Source organism: Mastigoproctus giganteus, chromosome 2, assembly GCF_048544385.1.
Source record: "Mastigoproctus giganteus isolate SK-2022 chromosome 2, ASM4854438v1, whole genome shotgun sequence".
Taxonomy (NCBI): Eukaryota; Metazoa; Arthropoda; class Arachnida; order Uropygi; family Thelyphonidae; genus Mastigoproctus; species Mastigoproctus giganteus.
Genome location: NC_143576.1, coordinates 243,046,133 through 243,072,322, shown reverse-complemented (window position 1 = coordinate 243,072,322; position 26,190 = coordinate 243,046,133). Strand labels below are relative to the sequence as shown.

Genomic DNA, 26,190 nt, shown 5'->3' with positions numbered 1-26,190 from the left:
TCTACATCAGCATGTTTGGGAGGCAACTAGAGGGAGTAATACTCTTGATTTTATTATCAGTAGTGATTCTTCATGCATTAAAAATCTGCAGATAACGGAACCACTAGGTGGCAGTGATCACAGTGTGCTAAAGTGGGATTTATTCAAAGAGGTAACTACCATTAGGGGTAAAGGGAAGGGTTATTGCTTCCGTAAAGGCGACTACGATGGACTGAGACAGTATTTAAATTCTATACAGTGGGACCAACTGATGATATTACCAACAGCAAATTCAAAATGGGAAGCATTCAAAGAACTTATCTTGGAAGCTATTAGGCTTTACATACCAACTAAGAAATATTGTTCAAGGTTTAGGCCAAAATGGATGTCAGATGAACTAATGAGGCATATGGCAGAGAAGAAAAATGCATGGAATACTTACAAATTAACACATGACACAGAAGCCTATGATAGATACAAGTTGATATGCAACCAAGTTACAAAGGAGGTTAGGCAGGAGAAGGCAGATTATGCAGAATCTTTGGCAAAGGATGCGAAGAAAAACAGCAAAGAGTTCTTTACTTATGTAAACTCTAGAAGGAAGGGGATGAATCAAATCGGTCCACTTGATATCGATGGTTCAACTGTTGATGATCCTGCTCAGGTAGCTAACAAACTAAATGAATATTTTGCATCGACATTCACACATGAGGAGTTATTCAGTGAGGGGAATGCCAGAGGTGTATTCAACTCTGGTAAGAAGCTAGATAATCTTGTAATAACTGAGAGTAAAGTGGAGGAGAAATTGTTGAAGATAAACACAAGAAAGGCACCTGGGGTGGTTGCGAACTATCCAGTTATATTAAAGGAGGCAGCAAAGGAAGTAAGCAAACCCTTAGCCATAATTATGAGAGCTTCCTTGGACTCAGGGGAGGTACCCATAGACTGGATATGTGCAAATGTGACCCCAATTCACAAAGGAGGATCAAAGGCTGACACAAGTAAATAGACCTGTGAGTTTAACTTCTGTTCCCAGATAATTAATGGAGGCGCACTGGTTAAAGAAGCACTGCAGGATCATCTAGACAAGACTTCAGTTATAGTTCAGACACAGCATGGTTTTGTTAAGGGGAAGTCTTGCCTGATCAATTTGATTGGATACTATGATGTAGTCACAAAAGAGCTGGATGCAGGGAATAACTTTAATATTATATACTTGGATCTTAGAAAGGCTTTTGATACTGTTGCACACGGAAGACTTCTGCACAAATTAGAGCAGTGTGGCATTGGAGGCAAATTGCTGCTATGGATAAAGGGGTGGTTGAGGGGGAGAAGACAGAGAGTGGTAATCAATGGGCACTGCTCATTGTGGACTAATGTTATTAGTGGAGTTCCTCGGGGTTCAGTGTTGGGTCCATTATTGTGTTCTGTATTTAAAAATGATATTGGTATATCATTTATAAATGATATAAATATTGATGGTATATAATATACATTTATAAATATTGATGGTATATCAAGCTTAATGTCCAAGTTTGCAGACGATACAAAGGTCGGCAGGGTTGTTAAGGACACCACTGATTCTATGCTGCTGCAACAGGATCTGGAAAGGTTGAGCAGATGGGCTGAGAGGTGGCAAATGAAGTTTAACATTGACAAATGTAAAGTATTACATATTGGAAACAGCAACCCCAGAGCAACGTATCAACTCTGTGGTACTACACTGACAGTGGTAGAGAATGAAAAGGACCTGGGAGTATTTGTGCAGACAGATATGAAGTTCTCTGAGCAGTGCAGATGGGCTGCAAGAGTAGCTCATCGTGTCTTGTCAATGATATACATGATTTTTTCTAGCGGGGATAAGGAGGTGATTATTCCCTTGTATAAGGCACTGGTCAGGCCACACCTTGAGTACTGTATACAGGTCTGGAGGCCTGATTTCAAGAAGGATGTAGAGCTGCTGGAACAAGTACAGAGAAGGGCAACAAGATTATTGAATGGAACACAGGGTTGCTCTTACGAAGAAAGGCTTAAGTTTTGCAAATTACAGTGTCTGGAGACTAGGCACTGGTGAGGTGATATGATAGAGGTGTATAAAGCCTTGAATGGTTTGAGCATGCTCAATGCTGATGGGATTCTTCCTCTTGCACAGAATAATCACCTGAGAGGGCATAAATTCAAATTGAGGAAAGACAGATGTAGGATAGATGTGCGGAAATTTGCCTTTAGCCAGCGGGTAGTTGGTTGGTGGAAAAGACTTCCATCCCTTGTTGTGGAAGTTGATAGCCTGAATAAATTTAAGGCTCAGCTGGACAGGTTTTCGAACGAACGGAGGGGTGAAGTGAAAATTTTTTTTTTTTTTTTTGGCTGATGCTGCGTAAGCTTGCTTTCTTGTATCATATGCCTCTACTAATGCTAATGCTATCTAATGACTTGACAGGTGAAGTACAGCGATTTGGACCACAGAACAGAATAGTCAAGTACATACTGTTTTGGTACAAGACGATTTAGTTTTATTGGGAAATTCCATTGTCGGGGAAACGGGTAACATCTTTTTTTAATAAGGATAGGTGGAATACAGCCAAAGTGTTCTGCCCGAAGAAACAATTGGTGATGTCACCAACAAATTGTAAGGAGGAGGGGATAAGAAAAATTATTATCATGTGAGGACTAATGATATTATGTGAAAAGAAACTCACGATTTGTTGGATAAATAGAGGACCATGTTGAAAACGTGTTGGGAGTTGGGTACAATGTGTATGTGTCTGCAATTTTTCCAAGATACAATCGGAGGAACTGCACATTAACGATGTTTCAAAGGAACAAAAAGCTAATGCTAAGGAAACAAGCTTAAATAGCTTTAAGGCTGTGTCAGGTAAGCTCTACAAAAACGCTGTTATTTATGTGTACAGTAATGCGGATGTGTAGTCATTAAAATGAGTGGATTTGAACTTTTGGTTAGAACTATGTGCAAAATTATATCTGATATCCTGGTTAGGACAACTATGTTGTTGTTGTTGTAGAAGGGTTAAAGGAGCATCAGCGACTAAGGCTCTATTGCTGTGTGTATACTGTCTGTAGATTGAGTGTGTTCTGTGGTCGATTTTCTATGTTGTTGACCATAAGACGAAAGACCATGCTAACCTCGCCTGAGACCGACTAACTGAGCTATGTTGTGAAAAAGGCCCATAAAAATTCCTCACGTCATTGACAGGACTCGAACTCTGGTCATTTCCACCTGGTGTGGGGAGAACGGCGATTCTACCAGCTATGCTGTCCACAAGGGCAAGACAACTATGTACAACTGGATTCTTATCAAAAGCAGCCTGACGCGACAGAAGCTTTCCCAGATTCAGAAATTACACGCATGCTAGTATAGAATCTGCATGCTGTGAGTTAGCTGGAAGCAAAGGTACAGTGAGAGTTCGGGTAATCTACAGACCAGAAGAATATGAAGATTACGATAAGAGCCTCTAATGCAGATGGAATGGGCGCGTAAGGGTGAATTTCAGTTTACCTCTTACTGATTGCATCACGTGATAGGGAAACTCACCATGGTACCAACTATTTTGACAGCAAGTACAAAGGAGAAAAATATTCTAGACCTGATCGCCCACGAACAGACGACATCATAGGACAGAGAGCACAGGAATCATTAGGAGGGAGTGCTCACGGAGTTAATGATCAGCGTCTCTACTTCAGGATGATAAATAGGGTTCGAGTATAGTCAGAAAAGTAGGCAGCTTTGTTTTAATGCAAAGAAATGAAGGTCTTACACATAAGGAACAGCAACCCCATAATAACTGATACTTGCTAGGGTTAAATTAAAAACAGTAAAGAAAGAAAGGTATTTAAGGGTTACAATACTGGCGGACATGAAGTTCTCCGAGCAATGTAGACAGGCAGTGAGGAAGGTCCATAGTATCCTATCTCGATACACACATACATTTGCTTGTAGAGAAAAGGTGATCATAATTCTACTGTATAAGGCAATAGTAAGACCGCACTTGAAATACTCTGTCCAAGTACCGAAACCATACTTAAAAGTAAGATATCAAACGCCTTGATAGGATCCAAAGATCTACAAAAGGGGCATCCATGTGAGGAAAGACTTCGATTATGTGGGCTTTGGAAACCAAACCAGGCACCTTAGAGAGGAATTGATCGAGATTTATAAGGCCCTGAGTAAAATGCATGAAGGCTAAATTTTCACTTTTGTAATGAATCCATGAGCACTATTGGGACTGGCCCACCTTCTTTTGGGTACTCGTATATTTGGACGAGTTTGAATCCCGTGAATGACGCAAGGAATTTTTAACGGAGTTTTTCACAACATGACTAAGTTAGACGATCTCAGGTAGCATGTTTTTTCTCCTGGAAACTTGGATTTTCATCTAGCAAATCGGCCATAGGGCACATGCAATTTACAGACTTATTATACGGTGCAATATGACCTATGTTGCTGATGCGCCTACAACCCAACAATCACATCGGTAGTTTTTTTTTTTTTAAATTCATGTTTATTATAATTTTTGCAGCAAAAACTCGGGGGCTTCGTTGCGCCATGGCTAACATTAATGCTAAATAACTTTAGCTATTCATTGAAACAAACACAGAAACGATACACGGTCATACGGATGCCTATTTAAAGGGTTTTTTTTGTTTGTTTTTCTTCACTTACTTGTTATAACTGTATCTGAAAGCTCCAGGCTGAATCACATTAATATCTGAATTATCACAAACGAGCCTTGCTAAAGAAACCTTTCGAAGCTCCTGCAGTTGATCTGAAATGAAAATTAAATATGAGGGGATTGATAAGATAATCGAAGTAAGATAATTCCATATAATGAAGATGAATCAATTTGCTTTAAAATTAGTTATATTTCAGGCACAGTCGATTTTTTCCCTTAAATTTGAATTATTTAAATGCAGTATTCATTCAACTTTTGTATTCTCAGATATTAATAAAAATTGAAATAAATCATGCATATTACGGATTATTTGTGACTTTGTTTTATAGTTTTAGATGTCTAACGACGTATTTTCTTTTTTCTTATTCAACTGCTAAGTCTTGCTCATAGCCTGCTTGTTTTACTTTATATATGAACTACAGGCGTAAGTCCAAAAGCCTGACAGGTGATATCGAAACTTAGAAGCGCCTGCAAATTTTCTGCGGGGAAGTAGTCTCAAAAATCATTTGGAACAATGCAGGAAAAAAATACCTCAATTTAGGAATTTAAATGAAATACTTGAGTATTTAATTCTAAGTTGAAAAGAGTTAAGTTTAAGCAGAAGTAATGGCAACTCCTTGAAGATTGAGGCCAGTGATTCATCGCATTCTAATAAAAGCAAATAAAAGTGTGAGCTCTCAAAGACTGGTTGGGGAAGCTTAGCAAAAGGTTTGTCAAATGTGAAGAATGAGAAATGTGTCAGAGGTCTTGTGCTATGATTTACTAACGGCCAATGTGAAGGCTAAAAGTGGGAAATTTCCATCTTCCGGCAGAAAAGAAACCATTCACGAAAACCAGTTATGCTGCTTATGTAAACACGTTTTGGAATTATTGGTATCCTCGGTGATAACCTGGAATGACCTTCCAGTTTTATCTCTTGCGAGTTCTGTAAGGGATTATCTAACTTTATTTCATACTTCAGTTATGTCCATTAAATCTTCTTGGAGGGGGTATTCACATTTTTCTTGGAGCGCACATACTTAAACAAGAACTGCACAAGTCAGACTTTGGAAGATCATTAGCAGCGTCTGAGTTTAAGATAATGTTTGAAACTTCTCGAAAAAAAAAAAAATGGGATCAGCCCACTTTATGATTCTTCGTTGAGATTTCTGCATGGATTTTAATATTCAGAAGATACAATAACTTACTTAAAGAGAAGGATCCGGTCTGTCTACCATGTTCGAAATAATATCGATCTCCGAATTTTAGATGGTAAAACTGGATTCCAAGGATGCATGCGAATGTCGGTCCCACAGCACTACCTGCGCTGGGAGTTTCTGCAAGTCCTCCTGGAAACAGATCAATATCTTCTACCGATCTGAAAGTCAAACCAGCAGTTACTGATTAAGTTAGAGGTCAGTGAAGTTAATACAATACAATGATATACGAGAATAAATCTGCAGTACTCAATCGTTCTAAGATTACTAAATTATCTATAAGATTATCTGTTGAGAGCCGGCTTACAAGTTTCACGAATAAAAAATCCCTAAATACTCATTGACAATATTTGAACATAAATATAACGAGTGGCAAAAATACTTTACCGTGAAGTCGGTTAAATAAATATTTATTTGTTTGCTATCTGATTATACTATATAATGCACATAACTTCACTCTTCAGAACTAGTTGAAAAATTATCTTAATACATTTAAAATTAAAAATTTCAAGTTTCTTAATTAAATTTATTTTATTCATAAAATTTAATTAATTATTTAGTTAATTAAAATGAAATTTAAGATTAATAAAACTAAAATTTTTAACATTAAAATTTTCTTTCAGTTAAAGTAACTGAACGCATTTCATTAATGCTCCATACTGCCTTACGACATACCAAATAAAGGATTGTGATAGAGAGGAATAAACTTACTCATACAGATCTTGGAAGATCTCTCTGGAACTCGCAGGCATAAGACGATCAAGATCACGAAATCTCCGAATCTCAGGGCCACCACAGAAGCGGACGTATTTGATGTAACCTGGAATTCCGTGGTCACGGCCTCTCTGTATGTTGAAAGCTGCCAAGTCGAGTCCTGATAGATTCCCTCGCACCTGATACAGATGATTTGTAACATCGTCGGCCATAAAGCGGTCAAATTTCTGGGCATTGCCAGCTGCAACACCACGGATGAAAGTTTCTATGCCGTTATTATAAATCTCAAATGGATAGAAAAATATATTCTGCAGAAGTTCTCCGCCTTCGGGATTGTCAGTGGGAATTTCGGGGAAGAAGCCATTGATCATGGAATGGCCAAATCGGTATGCCGCTGTCGAAAATTCGTTGGCGAGAGTGGGTTCCACAGTTGGGTCATACTCAGTGAAGCCATTATCTCTTACCCAAAGACCGAAGAAATTCATACGTTCCTTTCCAAGGACCAATGGAAGAAATTCGTTATATGTAACCATCTGCATCTCGGCCCCTACGATGCGCCTGGAAAAGAGAGGAAATATCACTCGCATTTGAACAGCTAGTTATAGTATTCTACCCTTATGATAACATAGATTCGACACAAAATCGTTTCTGTTTAAAAATTTAATACTCTTTAATAACTTACATGAGAGTATGAAACTTTTAAAGCCTTTTACACAGCTTACGAGGAGGATATTTTAAAAGTAAACTACGATTAAAAATAGATAAACCCTCATAAGTAAATTTCGTCTTGCTCATACTTCCTTGAAGTTTTTAATAACACCCTCATACACAAAACACATTAGAACCTACACTATTACTTAGTACTGTGTATGGGTTGAAGGTTGAGAAACCATGAAATATTTGTTGATATTAAACTTGAATTTCTATTGGTTGTAATTTTGGGAAATATATAGGAAGGAAGGTTATTCTAGAGAACAGAAGTAGAAGGTATTGGTTCTGTGAGTTTGAAGTTGGACAGTAAATGGATGCTGATTGGTTGCAGCACACGTTTGGATTTGGAAGACACTGGGCGAATTACAGATGCGAATTCAGAAGATCAGTGTGATGGAAATATTTATAGAAAAGGCATGCAACAAATACTAAACATCTGTGTGACAAACTTTGAATGGACAGACTTTGTAAGAGAAAATATGAGAACCATATCCCAATATGGGGTAGATTTGAGACGTACACAGAGTGAGTAGTTGCTTTGATAAAAAGTAATGAATGCCGAGAACGAAAAGGGAAATCCACTTTTCTGATGTAGAGAAAGCAATGTTTGTGATGGGTTTATGCAAAGAAAGATTGAAAATCAGCGTGAACTGCAATAGAGATATGTGATCTTGGATTGAAATCTCAGTGTTACCAAAGATAAGCACAAGAGAAGAGACTTTTTGTGAGAAATAAGATAGAACTCAGTTTAAAAGGATTGAAGTTAATTGAGCTCCGTTCCCTACTGGAAAACTACCTGAAGATCAGCATTTAAGGAACTAGTGGAAGATATTCGACAAGCTGGAGCTCTTTGTTCAGGGCAAGGTTTCTCAAAGTGGAAGGTGGAACGCAGTGTTATCATCAACAAAACTATGGACAGGAGTTCAGTCAGTGGAAGAAGGCCATTAATATACCAAAAGAAAAGAGTGGGAGAAAGAACTGAACCTTGGGGAACACTAGCATTTGTGGAGAAGTTAGAAGAAACCATTTAATATCACTCACACCCAATTGTAAAAAAAAAAAAGTCGGAAATCCAAGATGGGAGCTTGTTTAGAACACATTTAAGCCAAACACGATCAAAAGCCTTAGAAAAGTCAAGCGCAACTGCTTGGTTTCTTCAAACTTTTCCATCGAATTTTTCCAGAGGTCAATAACATAAGCTAAAATATCACTAGTGGATTCCGTCAGTGTCTCATGGATCAACTGACGAAATCGATATTGCGATTATTGAGCAGTTAGACGGTTTCGAGATAGTCATGAGTTGGTGGTTGATGAATTTCTCCATTACTTTGGAAAGAGTAGAGGTTAGTGCAGTGGAACAATAATTGAATGGGAGGAATTTGTCAACCCTTTTAGGAACTCGCTGGATATGATCAAATTTCCGTGCAGAAGGAAAGCATCAGTGATATAATAATGTGAAATGGCTACACAGAACAGGGGCAAGTTCTGGAGCAGTGATTTTGAAAATAAGTGGAGAAATGCCATCAGTGGCGAAAACGTTCTGCGTTTCATTTCAGAAATATAGAAAGTTTTCGGTGTCAAAGCCGGAAGCACAGGAGGCACTGAGTAAAATGTGTTTGGTATGATATGGTAGGAGATGACTTGAAAAAAAAATTAGGCCGTTAATGATTCAGCTTCAATCTTCAGCTGAAGATGAACTAGACCAGATGTAGTTCAGGAATGTATCAGAGGTAGAAGTATAGATAGACAGAAGTTGTGGCTTCTGTCCATTTATACTTCTACAGTGAAGTATAGTTGGACAGAAGTCCACAACCATCATGTGGATTATTACTTTCGTATGGTGGATATATCAAAGTGCAAAATGTCTGCGGATCGAAAGCTGTAGTGTATCCCAACATACTAGTGACTACTAGTTAGTCACTAGTATGTTGGAGGCTACTAGTGACGGTCGTGTTCAAAGCCGCTAAGTGGATTTTTCTTATTTATTGATTTGAAATTATTGTTTTTCTAAAACTTTTGATTTAAATTTGGTAGTATAACATTATTTTGTGATTTTTTGATTAATTTGGTGTATTTATTCTTTACTCGGCCTTGTAGAAGTATCGGTAAGGGTTTCCACGTGTTCGTAACTACCGCTACCGTTAGTAACTTTCCCGCTATTGTGATACTAGAATTTGGAAACTAGACACCTTAGAGGAGATTTGATTGAGGTGTTTAAGGCTCTGAGAGGCATCAGTAAAATGAATGAGGACAAAATTTTCAAGATTATAAATGATGCTAGAACTAGGGGACATAAATTCAAGTTACGCGGGGAAATGTTTAGATTGGACTGCAGGAAGTTTTATTTTAGCCAGCGAGTTATAAATTACTGGAATAAGTTGCCTTCATGGGTGGTAGAGGCCGACAGTTTGGGGAAATTCAAAGGTCATCTGGATAGTACTTTCGGGTAAGGGAAGCGCATAGGATGATAGGATTAATTTCCTTTTTATTTAATTTTTAATTTCATTTTATTATTTTTATTTATTTATTAATTATTATTATTTATTTATTTAATTTTTGTTTTTATCATTGTTTTGTTCGGATTTTTTTTTTTTTTTTTTTGGCTGGTGCAGCATAAGCCATAGGCTTTCTTGCACCATACGGCCGTTACTAATACTAATACTAATACTAATACGATAGTTATATACTGTACTAGATAGCGTTAGTTGAACTTCGTTAGCAGTTAAATTGTACGTTTAAATAAATACATATAACGACTTAGATTACAAACGTAATATAATTAATAACATAACATAATTAATTAATAAATTAATAGAACAATGACTCAGACCAGAGCAGCAAAGCAAAAGGCTCAAGCTAATGGAAGGGCTGTGGCTCAGAGCAGAACTGAGGGGGGCAGTTGTCCTCTGACTCACAGCCTTATAAAATGCACTGTTTGCTTGATGTTTGCAGAGCAATCGGGTACGGGACATGATACTGCCATGGGGGATGTCTTTGTGTGTGCGCGATGCAAGGAGTGTATCGATATCAGGCAACAACTCGGCGTTCTTGTGGGCCTATATGAGAGCTTGAAGGACAGGGTGGATGCCCTCGAAGAAACTAAATTGAGGGGCCCATCAAGCTCTCAGCTGCCCACATCAACGCCAGAGCTTGCACTTGGGCATCCCGTGACACAGAGACAACCCCTAAGGCAGAATGCGCTGGTCCCGAAGGAACTAGTAGTTGTTGGTGACTCTATTGTCAGGGAAACGGGGAACATGCTTTGTAAAAAAGATAGGTGGAACAGGACCAGGGTATGTCTGCCAGGGGCAAAGGTTGATGACCTTGTAGAGCGAATATCATCTTTTAAGGGCACAAAAGGTGATATAGTTGTACACGTTGGCACTAATAATATTAAGAGTAGGAGACCGGCAGAATTACTTAACAAGTACAGGTCACTGCTGAACAAAAGCCGAGAATTAGGGTTGAATTTGAAAGTGTCTGCAATTCTGCCCAGACACGATAGGAGGGAGTATATGATGAGAGCTTTGTCGATCAATTCGGCCCTGGAAATATTGTGCAAGGCTCAAGGGGTAGAATTTTTTTCAGCCTGGACTGTACTTGTTAACAGGAGAGATTGCTTCTACAGGGATGGGATACACTTAAATAGAAAGGGTGCAAGAATATTTGCTGATGCTATCGAGGCAGTGTTAGGTGGGCCGGAAAACTGCTAGCTTGGGGGGAGACAAAGACCAATAGATTGACAGTAGCCACTGGCAGAGGTGAAAGAGATTCTTGCACTGCTTCTATTAGAATGAGCAGAAGCCTGAAAAACAAGATGCATGGTATTTCAGAGACTGCTGGAAGCCACTGCGGTACAAGTAAACACATGGGTTGTGTTAGGGTAGCTAAGAATAGAAACAGGTGCAGGTATACTTGCGTGTACACCAATGCTAGGAGTTTAGTAAATAAATTTGATGAATTTGAGGTATTGCTCAAAACATCGAAGGCAGATATTGTTGGGATATCAGAGACGTGGTGTCACACAGATATAAGGGATGCAGAACTGCAATTTGGGGAGTACAACGTCTACAGAAAGGATAGACAGGATAGGAAGGGGGGAGGGGTTATGCTATTAGTTAAGAAACACATAAAAACCAAGGAAGTGAAGCCAGTCGACATCGCTGGACAGTGCAGTGTGGAGTTAGTTTGGTGTGACATAAACATTGGGAGATCAAAATTGAGAGTAGGAGTGTGCTATAGGCCTAATGACTCTGATGAGTATAATAAGGAACTGTACAGGGAAATAGAGTGGGCCAGTAAATCAGAGTGTCTTATAATGGGAGATTTTAATTTCCCAGATATTGACTGGAATTTGGGGGCTGGTTACTCACCCACTAGCAGGGCTTTTGTGGATTTATTGGATGATTGTTTTCTACATCAGCATGTTCGGGAGGCAACTAGAGGGAGTAATACTCTTGATTTGATTATCAGCAGTGATTCTTCATGCATTAGGAATCTGCAGATAAATGAACCACTAGGTGGCAGTGATCACAGTGTGCTGAAGTGGGATTTACTCAAAGAGGTAACTACCATTAGGGGTAAAGGGAAGGGTTATTGCTTCCGTAAAGGCGACTACGATGGACTGAGACAGTATTTAAATTCTATACAGTGGGACCAACTGATGATGTTACCAACAGCAAATTCAAAATGGGAAGCATTCAAAGAACTTATCTTGGAAGCTACTAGGCTTTACATACCAACTAAGAAATATTGTTCAAGGTTTAGGCCAAAATGGATGTCACATGAACTAATGAGGCATATGGCAGAGAAGAAAAATGCATGGGATACTTACAAATTAACACATGACACAGAAGCCTATGATAGATACAAGTTGATATGCAACCAAGTTACAAAGGAGGTTAGGCAGGCGAAGGCAGATTACGAGAAATCCTTGGCAAGGGATGCAAAGAAAAACAGCAAAGAGTTCTTTACTTATGTAAACTCTAGAAGGAAGGGGATGAATCAGATTGGTCCACTTGATATTGATGGGTCAAGTGTTGATGATCCTGCTCAGGTAGCTAACAAACTAAATGAATATTTTGCATCGACATTCACACATGAGGAGTTATTCAGCGAGGGGAATGCCAGAGGTATATTCAACTCTAGCAGTAAGCTACAGAATCTTGAAATAACTGGGAGTAAAGTGGAGGAGAAACTGTTGAAGATAAACACAAGAAAGGCACCCGGGGTGGATGGGATCTATCCAGTTATATTAAAGGAGACAGCAAAGGAAGTAAGCAAACCCTTAGCCATAATTATGAGAGCTTCCTTGGACTCAGGGGAGGTACCCATAGACTGGAAATGTGCAAATGTGACCCCAATTCACAAAGGAGGATCAAAGGCTGACACAAGTAATTATAGACCTGTGAGCTTAACTTCTGTTCCAGGAAAATTAATGGAGGCACTGGTTAAAGAAGCACTGCAGGATCATTTAGACAAGACTTCAGTTATAGCTCAGACACAGCATGGTTTTGTTAAGGGGAAGTCTTGCCTGACCAACTTGATTGGATACTATGATGCAGTCACAAAAGAACTGGATGCAGGGAATAACTTTGATATTATATACTTGGATCTTAGAAAGGCTTTTGATACTGTTGCACATGGAAGACTGCTACACAAATTGGAGCAGTGTGACATTGGAGGCAAATTGCTGCTATGGATAAAGGGGTGGTTGAGGGGGAGAAGACAGAGAGTGGTAATTAATGGACACTGCTCATCGTGGACTGATGTTATTAGTGGAGTCCCTCAGGGCTCAGTGTTGGGTCCATTATTGTTTTCTGTATTTATAAATGATATTGATGATGGTATATCGGGCTTAATGTCCAAGTTTGCAGACGATACAAATGTTGGCAGGGTTGTCAAGGACACTACTGACACTATGCTGCTGCAACAGGATCTGGAAAGGTTGAGCAGATGGGCTGAGAGGTGGCAAATGAAGTTTAACATTGACAAATGTAAAGTACTACACATGGGAAACAGCAACCCCAGAGCAACGTATCAACTCTGTGGTACTACACTGACAGTGGTAGAGAATGAAAGGGACTTGGGGGTGGTTGTGCAGGCAGATATGAAGTTCTCTGAGCAGTGCAGACGGGCTGCAAGAGTAGCTCATGGAGTATTGTCAATGATGTATAGGAATTTTTCCAGCAGGGATAAGGAGGTGATTATTCCATTGTATAAGGCGATGGTCAGGCCACACCTAGAGTACTGTATACAGGTCTGGAGGCCTCATTTCAAGAAGGATATAGAGCTGCTGGAACGAGTACAGAGAAGGGCAACATGATTGGTGAATGGAACAAAGGGGTGCTCTTACGAAGAAAGGCTTAAATTTTGCAAATTACAGTGTCTGGAGACTAGGCACCAGCGAGGTGATCTGATAGAGGTGTATAAAGCCTTGAATGGTTTAAGCATGCTCAATGCTGATGGGATTCTTCCTCTAGCTCAGAAAAATCACCTGAGAGGGCATAAATTCAAATTGAGGAAAGACAGATGTAGGATAGACGTGCGGAAATTTGCCTTTAGCCAGCGGGTGGTTGGTTGGTGGAACAGACTCCCATCCCTTGTGGTGGAGGTTGATAGCCTAAATAAGTTTAAGGCTCAGCTGGACAGGTATTTAGAACGAACAGAGGGGTGAAGTGGAAGTGGGTTTTTTTTTTTTTTTTTGGCTGATGCTGCATAAGCTTGCTTTCTTGCATCAAATGCCTCTACTAATGCTAATGCTAATGCTAATACTATCCTCTGTTTCTCCGTGAAGAATACTGGCATCTTTTCATATACAGTTCAAGTAAAGGTTTTAAAGCTGTGTTGCTTCACTATGGGAATGTACAACCATCGATTCCTCTTGCAAACTGTCTTCATATTCCAATCTAATCCCAACCATAACTTTCCCCTCTTTCTAACAATCAGTTTTCTCTGCACAGTTTTTTTTTCTATTTTAATTTAATTTAATTTTTTTATTATTTTTATTCCACGCACATTGGTCAAAAAATATATGAACCTTAGTATTAAGATATGTCAAGGACAGAAAAAAAATAAATGCGAATATATGCAGATAAAAGCAAATAACAGATATGGAAATAGAAAACGTGGGGTGATGACGCATGCCTCGTTGAGTATAAAGACTGCACAGGCTGTTTTACCAGTAATCTGAAGCAAGAGTAAAAAAAGTGTGTTCTATCAGACTTTGAAAAAGGGCTTATCGTGGTGCACCTTTAGCAGGAGCCACGATTCAAAAAACGAAAGACAACTGGTTTCTCAGAAGCATCCATCTCAAAAGGTTTTTAATGACTGGAAAGCAAGCTGTTCTTCCACATCTGAAAGGAGTAAAGTGGCAGAAAAACAATACTTCAAGAGCGAAGCGGTCGTTCTCAAAGAGGACCGTACGGAAAAATTGGACATCCAGTATGCAACGAATAACATCTGAATTCAACCAAGCCCAGAACTGCCCTATTTCAACCCGTACCATGCGCAGCAAATTGAAGAAATTGGGTATTGGCAGTCGTCTGCCTGTTTCAAGGAAAAACAGAAAAGGCTGCTTTCAGTGGTGCCGAGGGCGACGTGATTAGACAGTGAAACAATGGAAGAAAGTGATGTGATCAGACGAATCACTATACTTTGTTTTGCACTAGGTAGAGATCGCAGCGAAATTTTCATGACGTGATGGAAACTGCTTGCCTTGTTAAAATAACCCAATCATCCGGAGGTGTTATCATGGTATTGGAAACGTTTTGTTGGCACGAACTGGGTCCGTTGACACCGATGGAAGATCAATGTCATCCAGGGAATATCTGAATTTTGCATCGAGATGCTTTATGTTACTTCCTGGTTTGCAAGGTGGTTTCACAAGGTCCCTTGCTTTTTCTACCTCTGGATAGCACTATCCACAATACAGGAGAAGAGAATGGTTGCTGGTATTGAGTTGCAGCCTGGTGCACACAGTGTAGTAACAGTCACTTGCTTCTCCCACTCCATATAAAAATGGTGGTTAAATAATTTGATAAAGAAGTGGATTCTTAAGGTGACCCTTTCAATTATTTAGAATCTGTTTCCAAAATTTTCTGATACAATAGTGAAAGAGGGCAGATAAAATGTTTGAGTTAAAAATGAATAAAACATCTAATTTTCTTAAAGTTACATGTTAAGTATATGATTTAAAAAAAATTAAATTACACAAAATTTTATACTGGCAACAAAGAATCAGAAGTTATATATTATTATTTTATTTATATTATATATAAATAGAGAAAATATTTTAGAGCATATCATAAATATGCTCTAAAATACCATAAACAGATGAGGAATGTTCCAACGGTGAAAGATTGACTGACACTTTTCTAACACAATAATTTCATTAAGTTTAACTTTGTTAAAATACTTTTAACTTTGATATGGTTCTACGAGGGCTATTTGAAAAGTTTTTGAAAAGACATTTAATTGCGCTGCAATTAAACCGCATATAAATGGAGGCATATTAGTACATTACTTTTCGACACAATCAGCTATCACTTTCGGTTATCTGTCCTGCTGTATAATGAGAGTGCTAATCTTCTTTCGTTAAATTCATGGATATTTTCATTCGACCAAGTTCAAAAGCGTCGTTTAACTTTCTTGTCATCACCGAATCTCAAAAAGTTATATTTTCAAAGGATAAACAAGTGAAATTCGGAGGGGGCAAGGACATTGCAGGTTAATGGACAAGGACCTTCCCCCAGCACTACATCAAAACAGATTTGTTTCTTGGACATGGTTATCCAATGTGACATCGTAGGATGAACGTTGATGGTGCTAAGCCTTTTCAGAACCGTCCATTAACCGATATACACATAATTTGTAATTTTAATAGTCCATACTATTTTATTTAATGTGATATGAATAAAAATATCGTATGAATGATTATCCGCTCACTCACCGAGCCTCTTGGAAAAGACGCTCTCCATCCCAACTAGGATTCAGGACTCTTAATTCACGTACAAGTCTGTTGTGCTCCCTTAAAAAGAGTGTGTGCATGGACGTTAGAGCAGGGTGTTGGTTTACACGCTGATCACCTAAGAAAAACAGAAACAAATATAAAATTTTATATAATCCAGAGAATTTAGCCACTTACTACAACTTGGAAAAAAAAGTACAACAACCATTCTTTCTCTTTAACAAGATGTATAACACCTTTCCAATTTAGAGAGCACCATATCCTTATAGAGGAAATAAAATAGTTATATGTATATTCTTATATGGTTAAGATTCATTAATATTCCACTGTATACTTGCCTGCAATGAAACATCTGAGTTCGTCAATACTACACTGGTCATTATCATCCATACTTTGAGGTAAGAGGTCGCCAACTCTGCTGTCTTGTGTGACAATGAGAGTACCTAAAAGAAAAACAAAATACTCAGGATGTGTAATTATTACTACACAAACACACTTCATCTTGAAGGATTCACTGATTTTTTTATCATAGTGTATTATCGTTGTACTTGCAATTACGAAGTTCTAGGGTTTATACTGTCCAGCTTGTAAATATTTGTGTTTATGTAATAATTTTCTATTAATTTCTTATAAAATCATGAATTATGCTTTAAATGCAACAATATTAAATGTTACTCACCATATTAATCAATATAAGTGTAAGTGGTACGTGACTGAGTGCAGTGGCCCATTTCTGTAGCCTATCAATGGCCTGGTTTGCAGTCGCTTCCATTTGGGCTCTGCTGTCCGACTGTAGCATGAGGACAAGATTGCCCGCTTACGCTTGGGTATCTACTCCATCAAAATCCAGGCCCAGGATACTGTCCAGAACCAGTTCCAAAGTTTCTATCCCTTTGTTTTACCTCACCAAAGAAGGGCAACAAGACTGGTGAGAGAAACAAAGGGATGCTCTTACGAAGAAAGGCTTAAGTTCTGCAAATGCAGTGTCTGGAGACTAGGCATCTGCGAGGCGATCTGATTGAGGTGTATAAGGCCTTGAATGGATTGAGCCTGCTCAATCCATTCAAGGCTTTATACACCTCATAGGATTCTTCCTCTTGCTCAGATTACAAACCTGAGAGGACATGAACTGAAATTGAAGAAAGACAGTTGTCGAATAGATGTATGGATTTGCCTTTAGCCAGCGGGTAGTTGATTGCTGTAACTAACTTCCATCTCTCATTGTGGAAGTTGATAGGAAGGGTTTTTTTGGTTTTTTTTTTTTTTGGCTATGTTGTATAAGCTTGCTTTCTTGCATCGTATGTCTCTACTAATGATAATAACACTAATGCTAACTGTATTTAAAAAAATATATATTCTGAGTAAATGGTAAACTTTACCATCACCATTTGTGGAACGGAGATCATTCGCTTCATCGTCGCTGCTACCATATACCTGGGATGCATCGATGAAGGCTGTAATCTGATTGATCTGCTGTCTGGGACCTGTAGAAGAAAAATGGTAAACCACCATGAAAACAAAATTTGGACTTTAATAATTTTTATTTAGAAAATTAAATACAACATTATTACATCACTGTTGGAATTGGTTAATTTAAATATAAGGGTCCCCATCTCCTGTCAGTTACACTGAGGACACAGATGCTGCGACACGTTTGCAGAGACCTACTGTACTTTGTCATAATATCTTCGAGCTGGAGTTTGAAGATGATATTATGGCAAAGGACAGTAGGATTCTCTGGTAGTGGCATGGAATGACCTTGCACCAGAAAGAAACCTGACATCTCTAAAATACTGGAGCAAATATCTTAATTATATGAAGGTTTCCTTTAGATAAATAAGCATTTCATCTTGTTTCCGTCTTTGTACACTCTTTCCTTTGATAGCATTTTTATATAATCTTTATGACATATTCATACTACTGCATATCACTCCATAATCAATCATGGCCTTTAATTAATCCAGGCTCTAAAAAGCCTGGATTGTGCCTATTAAATAGTGGCAATGAATGGATGCTTACCAAACGAAAAAAAAAAATATATATATATATATATATAATTGTGTGTATATATATATATATATATATACACACAATAATATATATACTGTGTGTATATATATATATATATATATATAAAACATAGAAATAAATGATAAAGGACATAGTAAGATGGGAAAGTTATTAACAACAACGTGCCATGCCTAATGGAAGATATGAGAAGAAAAGAATGTTAAGATCCTAATGAATTAAGTGGAAAAATTGGCTGAATTGATAAGCCAAATCATATTTACAAAAGCTAGAAAAAAGTGGTAATTAATGCATATTAAAAAGTAGTAATAAATAGAAATGAAAATAATGAAAATAACAATTGGTACATAGATCAGGTAATTCATCAGGGGACTACACCCGATCATGTACCAAAATACTGCGTTTCTATACAAACCCATGCCGATGGAGGTAGCAATAAATTTAAAAAAAAAAAAAAAAAAAAATAATAATAATAATAATAAAAAAATAAAAATTAAAATTTTTTGAAACCTTCATAGACATGAGTGAGGTAGCCCCAACGCAGTGTGTATATTTTAAGTGAACCGTTAAATTAAAAGGTGTAATTAAAAGGTGTAACAGGCAGCAGCATAGAAAAGGGAAGTAATACAAGGTATGGGTGGGAAAAAAGATAGTAGTAAAAAAAGGAGGCGAAAATAGCGAGAATAAGAAAAGAAGGAATGTCCGAATCGCCCTCGTATTGCACTAATAGTTCAACGGACGGAAAAAGCAGAATAGAAAGTATAAAGACGTAAAGAGAAGGAAAAGATTTTAAAGATACTAGGCAAGCTGGGTTCGTAAGTACCCAACCTCTTAGAGAGGGCCTTGGCTGTGAAGGTGTTAGTAGAAGAGGAAAATTAATACTGCTAGCCTGTGAAATATTTTGTTAATGTCACATGTAAAAAAAATTAGTATAAAATTACATACCTTTAAAATTATGTAGCATCAATTAGTAGAATTATGTAGCGTCAATTAGTAAAATTATGTAGGATCAATTAGTAAAATGCATAATAAACATGATTAATAAATAGAATACAAACAAGGAGAGGTTGCTTAGTAGAAAAATAATAATGGACGCCCTCTATAGTTAAAAGTGAGGAAAAGGTCCGAATAATAATTAAAAATAATTAAGCAAAAATAATTAAAATAAAATAATGGAAAAAATTAAATAGATAAAACTTAAAAGATAACTTAGAAAGTGAAAAGACATGAGCATCGTTCAGAATAGAAGTCATATGATGTGATCACTTTCAAAGTGGTGGGAATACCACCATTTAAATTTACAACTATACATCTGTACAAATTATCATGTTAACCCTAATCAAAATGAGATATAGTGAAACCGAATTTATGTTTAATGAAGTTAGAAAGATTTTTAATAATACGATTTATAAAATTAATAGGAATATCATTTAAGAGGTTGGGTACTTACGAACCCAGCTTGCCTAGTATCTTTAAAATCTTTTCCTTCTCTTTACGTCTTTATACTTTCTATTCTGCTTTTTCCGTCCGTTGAACTATTAGTGCAATACGAGGGCGATTCGGACATTCCTTCTTTTCTTATTCTCGCTATTTTCGCCTCCTTTTTTTACTACTATCTTTTTTCCCACCCATACCTTGTATTACTTCCCTTTTCTATGCTGCTGCCTGTTACACCTTTTAATTACACCTTTTAATTTAACGGTTCACTTAAAATATACACACTGCGTTGGGGCTACCTCACTCATGTCTATGAAGGTTTCAAAAAATTTTAATTTTTATTTTTTTATTATTATTATTTTTTTTTTTTTTTTTTTTTTTTTTTAAATTTATTGCTACCTCCATCGGCATGGGTTTGTATAGAAACGCAGTATTTTGGTACATGATCGGGTGTAGTCCCCTGATGAATTACCTGATCTATGTACCAATTGTTATTTTCATTATTTTCATTTCTATTTATTACTACTTTTTAATATGCATTAATTACCACTTTTTTCTAGCTTTTGTAAATATGATTTGGCTTATCAATTCAGCCAATTTTTCCACTTAATTCATTAGGATCTTAACATTCTTTTCTTCTCATATCTTCCATTAGGCATGGCACGTTGTTGTTAATAACTTTCCCATCTTACTATGTCCTTTATCATTTATTTCTATGTTTTATTTTATAGTTGTATCCTGTTCTGTAGCCTTGCGCGTCCAGGTACATCTATTCTCTATTTTCTTTTTCTTTTCCTTTCTTTACCTTTTTCTTCTCATTTCTTTACCTTTTTCACCTGTTTTATATACTATATATATATATATATATATATATATATATATATATATATATATATATACACACACACAGTTTACACTCTATTGACAAAAGTAATTGAATGCCTGTATGTCTGAAAGAACTTTTTGTTGATACAATATTTAATAAGCCCTTGGTCTTCGTTACTTACTGTGTCCTGGTAGGTAGACTTCGAACTGAGTGGTGGAGGTCCCTACATAACGAACTTCTACAAGTATCAATTCTTGTGACCTCCCGGAACTCCTCTTGGTGGTATTTGATGAGGACATCTGGATACTACTGTTCTGAGCGCCATCCAGTTTCTTTCCGTCGATTTCTGCAGTATTCTCAAATATTTTACGGCTATAGTAGCAGCATGACGCTTCTGTTTGATGATTAAGTCAGCCACCATTGATCTTGAATTTTTCAGTTTTGCTGCAGTGGTATAAAGAGATTGTTAATCTGGCATACTATGAAGACCCCATTGAAAATCGTAAAGATCAACATCTCGACCTATCTATTGTATTTCGTTGATCTGTTTACTTCTAGCGTGAACACTTCCATTTATACCTATTTCTTTTATTCCATTTCTTTTCTTCGCTCTCGTGGGTAACGCACAGTTAGTATAATTACCGTCGTATAATTTCCAGCCGGTGTTAGTACACACCGGCTGGAAAAGACCTGAGTCGAATATCGTCAATAAGGCGAGGAATTTTTATGGGTCTTTATCCCAACATTGCTGAGTTAATCGGTCTCAACCGAGGGAGGATGGTGGTTTTTTCCCTTCTGAAACATGACTTTTTGTCCAACAAACAATAAATCGACCACAAAATACACCCAATTATAGAATATAGACATATTATATATATGGTGCAATATGTCCTAAGTTGCCGATGCGGCTAAAACCCTACAGTAGCTACCTATTTCTTACTGATGGCAGGTACGGTTAATCTTTCCAAAATCTGGAAAATATACACTGCTGAATGGACACTTTATTAATGGAATTTTTTTCGTGAAATTTACAGAAGAATCTTTCCCTTTCTACAAGCCAATGCGGAGGGAGCTCTCGAGAGTGGTGTATTGCCAAGTCTTCTGTTAAAGGCCCTACTACCTTTCCTGAATGAAAGACCAAATTTTATCAGCTATGCTGTTAAGCTGATGGTCAAATTATACCCATGGATGACCTAATAATTACATAAAGCATCGCTAACTCAGTGAGCTCCTTTGCAAAAGTCATCGCCCTTGACCATCACAATGAAACGTGACCACGTATAGATCTGTCTAAATCTGGAGATGGTACCATTCTTCTCACCAGGGATTCAACACCTTGTCACCTGAGATTCAACAGTCACCTGGACCTGCTTCACTTAAAGATGCTGAAGTTAGGAATACAGGCCAGACGGTATTTTACTCAATTCAGAGATCACCATAAAACCATAAAATACGCGGGTATAATATATCCGTCACTTTTGTATGGGGCTGAAATCTGCACTCACAAGCTCAAACAAACATCAAGCACATGCTTTCCAAATAATTCTGTTCATTAAGTTGGGCAAAAAGTTTAAGTGCTTCAATTTTCAAGGCCTTATAGGTATCGTAGTTGGTATAATCGCCTTGCCCTACTGGTTAGAAGACTTCAGTTCGAATCCCATCAATGACGCGAGGAATTTTATTATTATTGCCATATTTGGTATAAAATTAAAGCTTGTTTTTTTCTGTTTAATGATGAAAAGTATTTGATCCAAATTGTTCATTTCCCTTCAAACAGGCACTGCTACTGTTCAATAGACATACTTTATATACTATTTAAGTGTAATTCAATAATCCATTCCTTCGAAGGTCTTTACTTCCTCATTGGTAGTTTATTTATTTAGCATTTTAAAATAAATTCTTCTGTTAATTGATTAGAATTAATTACAATTCTTCTATTAATTATAAAATAATAAAATAAGTGTTTGCTAGAATGTTAATGGCTACTCCCACTACCCAATATTTGTTAAAAACTTTAAATACGATTGAAACTTACCTAGCGTGCAGACTGAACACAACATGGAACGAACAAAATTCAAACAAGTCACGCCAGTTTGGGAATAAAATGGGTCATTGCTGCGTAGATTTATAGGAGCACACTGTTCATGATTGTCATCACTTTCAGGACAGCATTCGAGCGGTTCGTTATCGGCTAAAGAATGACAATAAAAACACAATAAAGACAGTTCTTCTGAGTTGTATATAGAGAAAGAATAGAGTTAACAAGAGGAAAAAAACTCCCAAACCATTGCTGTTCTACTGCGATGGTTTGGGAGTGGTTATAATGCCTTCTCCACATGTCTACGTTTCAAGGTACTTTTCTATACATTTTCGTCAGAACTGTGCAGCAGCTATTACAAACAATACAGCATATATCAAAATAAATAACAGGCGATCAAAATTAAAGCAATTTCGTTATTTCTTGGTCTTTCAAAGTCAAAGTGGTATTATTTAGTATCAGCTGTTGGTGTCTAACGAATGGATTCTATCATAATTACCCTCCAAAAGTATGTAAAATGTGCGAAGGGAAAGTAATGATACTTACCTGTTGAGGTAAACGGAGTGAGGGAGATGTCGTGATCCAAAAATTGTCCCCACACCATGATGAAGTGAGTGGAAATTTCGGTGGGTCGATTCACAGCAGGATGTATTCGCAAAGAAATGTCACGTGGATTTGGTAGCTCCCGACCAGATTGTGCTCTACGCATCTGTGACACACCTGTTGATAGAAAGAAAAGTTAGTCCATACAAATACCTTTACAACAAAATGCGTATAATACAAGGCAAGGTTGTTTAATGCTGAAAGGTCTCAAGCCAAGGACCAACCATCTGTGAAACCTGACGGGTTTTCATCCAGATTTTACTGAAGGCTAAAACATCTCCGTGTTCATTGAAAATGATTATTCAGCTCTTTCGACCAGTTGACAAACTACTCAAAACTCCTTGAAAATATATTACTGTCAACTAATCTTTAGCGCACACCTCTTTCCAATAAATCCGCCACAAATCCATTACTTCTTAGTAAACAGATCTACAATAAGTAATCTTCTTCGTATAAGCTTGCTTTACGAATAGGATAATGCAAGCCTTCGAATAGGATAATGCAAGCCTTTGAAGACAACTATCTAGAAGAAAAACTATCATGGATGTAAAGGACATCAGGACAATACAGCATAGGGATGATCCTAGGAAACTCACAAGTGACTTGAACAGAAGGCAACAGCTTGAATCATATCTCCAACAATTCGCATTGATAATTAATCCCAATAAATCTGCCCATATAGTCTTCTGACTCAAAAAAATAAAACCTACACAGATATCACAGTATCCTATTAACCACGGCTGAATAGAAATACGATGACTGGAAACGTGCTTGACCACTAGTGAGAGAACAACCCACGAAAATCTTAATACCATTTTTGACCAAAAATTAATCTGCAATGCTCATATCCAGTGCCTACACGTAAAAACATTGAAAATGAAATTAAATAAACGGTGAAACAACATCTACTGCACAACAGAGATCTAAATACCACGAAAAATATATCTGTTGCATAATGCACCCCGCTGCATTATATGGTGCAGAAATACGGACATCTCCTGCCTCATCCAAAAACAAAAGAACCTTGTTGAATAACTATTTGATGATGCAATGGATTGCCCATAATCGCAGGTTCCCTAAACAACAAACTTCACAACTGGTAGACAGCCACGGCTTCAAACCACTCCGGGATGAATTATTCCTAACAAGACTAAGAACGATGAGAGCCGATGTTTTTTGACACACCATTCTTCTGGAAAACTTCTCACTGGAGATTTCCTACAGAAGCAGGTCAACACATGCTTTAACCAACAAGAATTTTGAGAAAATTAAGGGACTCCTCCCGCATAGGATGCTGAAACAAGCTGATAAACTTGAAGTAAATCCTCTAAATTACTCGAAAAGGAAAAATTCCGAAATCCAGATAACCTGGGAAGCTAAAAATAAGGACTCTGACTGTAGCTAATTTGGATACAGAGGTTTCATAACATGGGTGTTGTACCTTCAGGGTCGATTCTGAAAACAAACAAAATTGTTTATATAAATATGTTTCCGTTTCTGAACGGTTAAAGAGACCTGCCGGTTGGAATTTAAAAAAAAAATGGTTATGGAGTTATAATGGTCAAAAATAATAAATAAGAATAAGCATATACACACGAAGTAAAATGTTTATATGTTAATATCATCAATCCGTTTTGAAATCGGATGGCTGTTATATATTCATAGACCCTTTTCATAATACTGAGATGCAGAGGTTATTGCTTTTTGTTTGTTAGAACAATCAAATAGCAATTTTAATCGTTAATGCCTTATCTCAATGGAAATGAACAAAACACGAAGTATTAAACCTGGGTATTCCATGGTTACCTGTAATTGAACATGAGGTCTTAAAAAAAATCAAGTTCCAGTCACAGCCGACAATTTGAGAAAGAAGATAAGCTTTTCCGGATGTTGCTTTTTGGCTGAAGTTCAAACCACACACAAAAATTTTCGAAGAAGCCGACATCGTAAAATTTTGTTTTTAGATTCTGTGGAAGTTTGTTTTCCCTTTCCTGGAACTCAGTTGCATGCGATGTCTTAACTGTTTCCATGAAACGATCCTTGACATCGCCTGACAGATTTCCAAGTCCTCCAGGTGATTAATGTCTCCAGATTCAATGTTGTTCCTTGGCTGTCAAGGGTTTGCTGTAAATAAGAAATAAATATTTAATTTATTTTACAGAAAAACATCGCGATGGATTTTTGATGGCGTAGCAAGGTTCTGTGGTTTTCTCTCAGCAAGAAATTTTCAAGTAGAATCTCACTTTGTACTAAAAAATTAATTTATATAAGTTAATTGAGGACAATAATAATTAACTACAACAATTATAAATTAAAAACTCCTTAATTAAGGATTATTATTAATTTTTTTAAATCGTTCCAACATATCGTATAAGGTTTGTAGAAACTTACCATCAGCATACTCAGGATGTAGGAGCCTTTGGAAGCAGATAAATGCCCTACCCCAGGAGGGGTTCTGCTGATTATTGCAACTGCCATCCAGGGTTCGATACCTGCTGTCTTGACATTGATTCTCGAATTCAGACATACACTCCTGTCTAGCTGATTGAGCACTTCTTCCAGTAAGTGACATGCTGGGTAAAGCCTGAGTCACCTGATCTACGTTCAAACCAAAGCTGCGGGATCAAAGACGGAGAGAAATTTAGTGAGAGAACAACAGAAGTCATTTTTACAAGAATACCTCTAACCATCTGATAAACAAATAGGTTAGCAGATTACTAGAAATAATAGCAAGACAAATTATTACATTTTAATATTCGAAAGAAGAAAACATATGAATCTTTCAAGATTAACACGAAATACCAAATCACTGAACCATTGATTTGTTCCATGCATACTCGATATAAACCAATTTGTTCTGGAGTCAAGTTTTTGAAACATGTAATGACAAAAATAGGAACAGGTGAAGGATATTTCGTGTATCTCTTATACATTATCAAAAAGTTCTTGAATATGTTTTTGTGCACGATATTGGCTTCGAGTTCTGCAAGCACAAAGAT

At 37.3% G+C, this 26,190-nt stretch overlaps 1 protein-coding gene across 1 annotated transcript in view; it reads right to left on the bottom strand.

Moving 5' to 3' along the window:
• Positions 1-26,190, bottom strand: part of LOC150090328 (immunomodulatory peroxidase-like) — a 55,611-nt gene that overhangs the window by 4,227 nt on the left and 25,194 nt on the right. The window contains exons 4-12 of the mRNA XM_090389800.1: positions 25,583-25,806; positions 23,135-23,308; positions 22,586-22,741; positions 17,639-17,743; positions 16,598-16,702; positions 16,242-16,377; positions 6,578-7,138; positions 5,858-6,027; positions 4,661-4,763 (exon numbers count right to left, since the gene is read on the bottom strand). Coding sequence (XP_090245926.1) covers positions 4,661-4,763; positions 5,858-6,027; positions 6,578-7,138; positions 16,242-16,377; positions 16,598-16,702; positions 17,639-17,743; positions 22,586-22,741; positions 23,135-23,308; positions 25,583-25,806 — 1,734 coding nt within the window. The remainder of the gene's footprint in view (positions 1-4,660; positions 4,764-5,857; positions 6,028-6,577; positions 7,139-16,241; positions 16,378-16,597; positions 16,703-17,638; positions 17,744-22,585; positions 22,742-23,134; positions 23,309-25,582; positions 25,807-26,190) is intronic.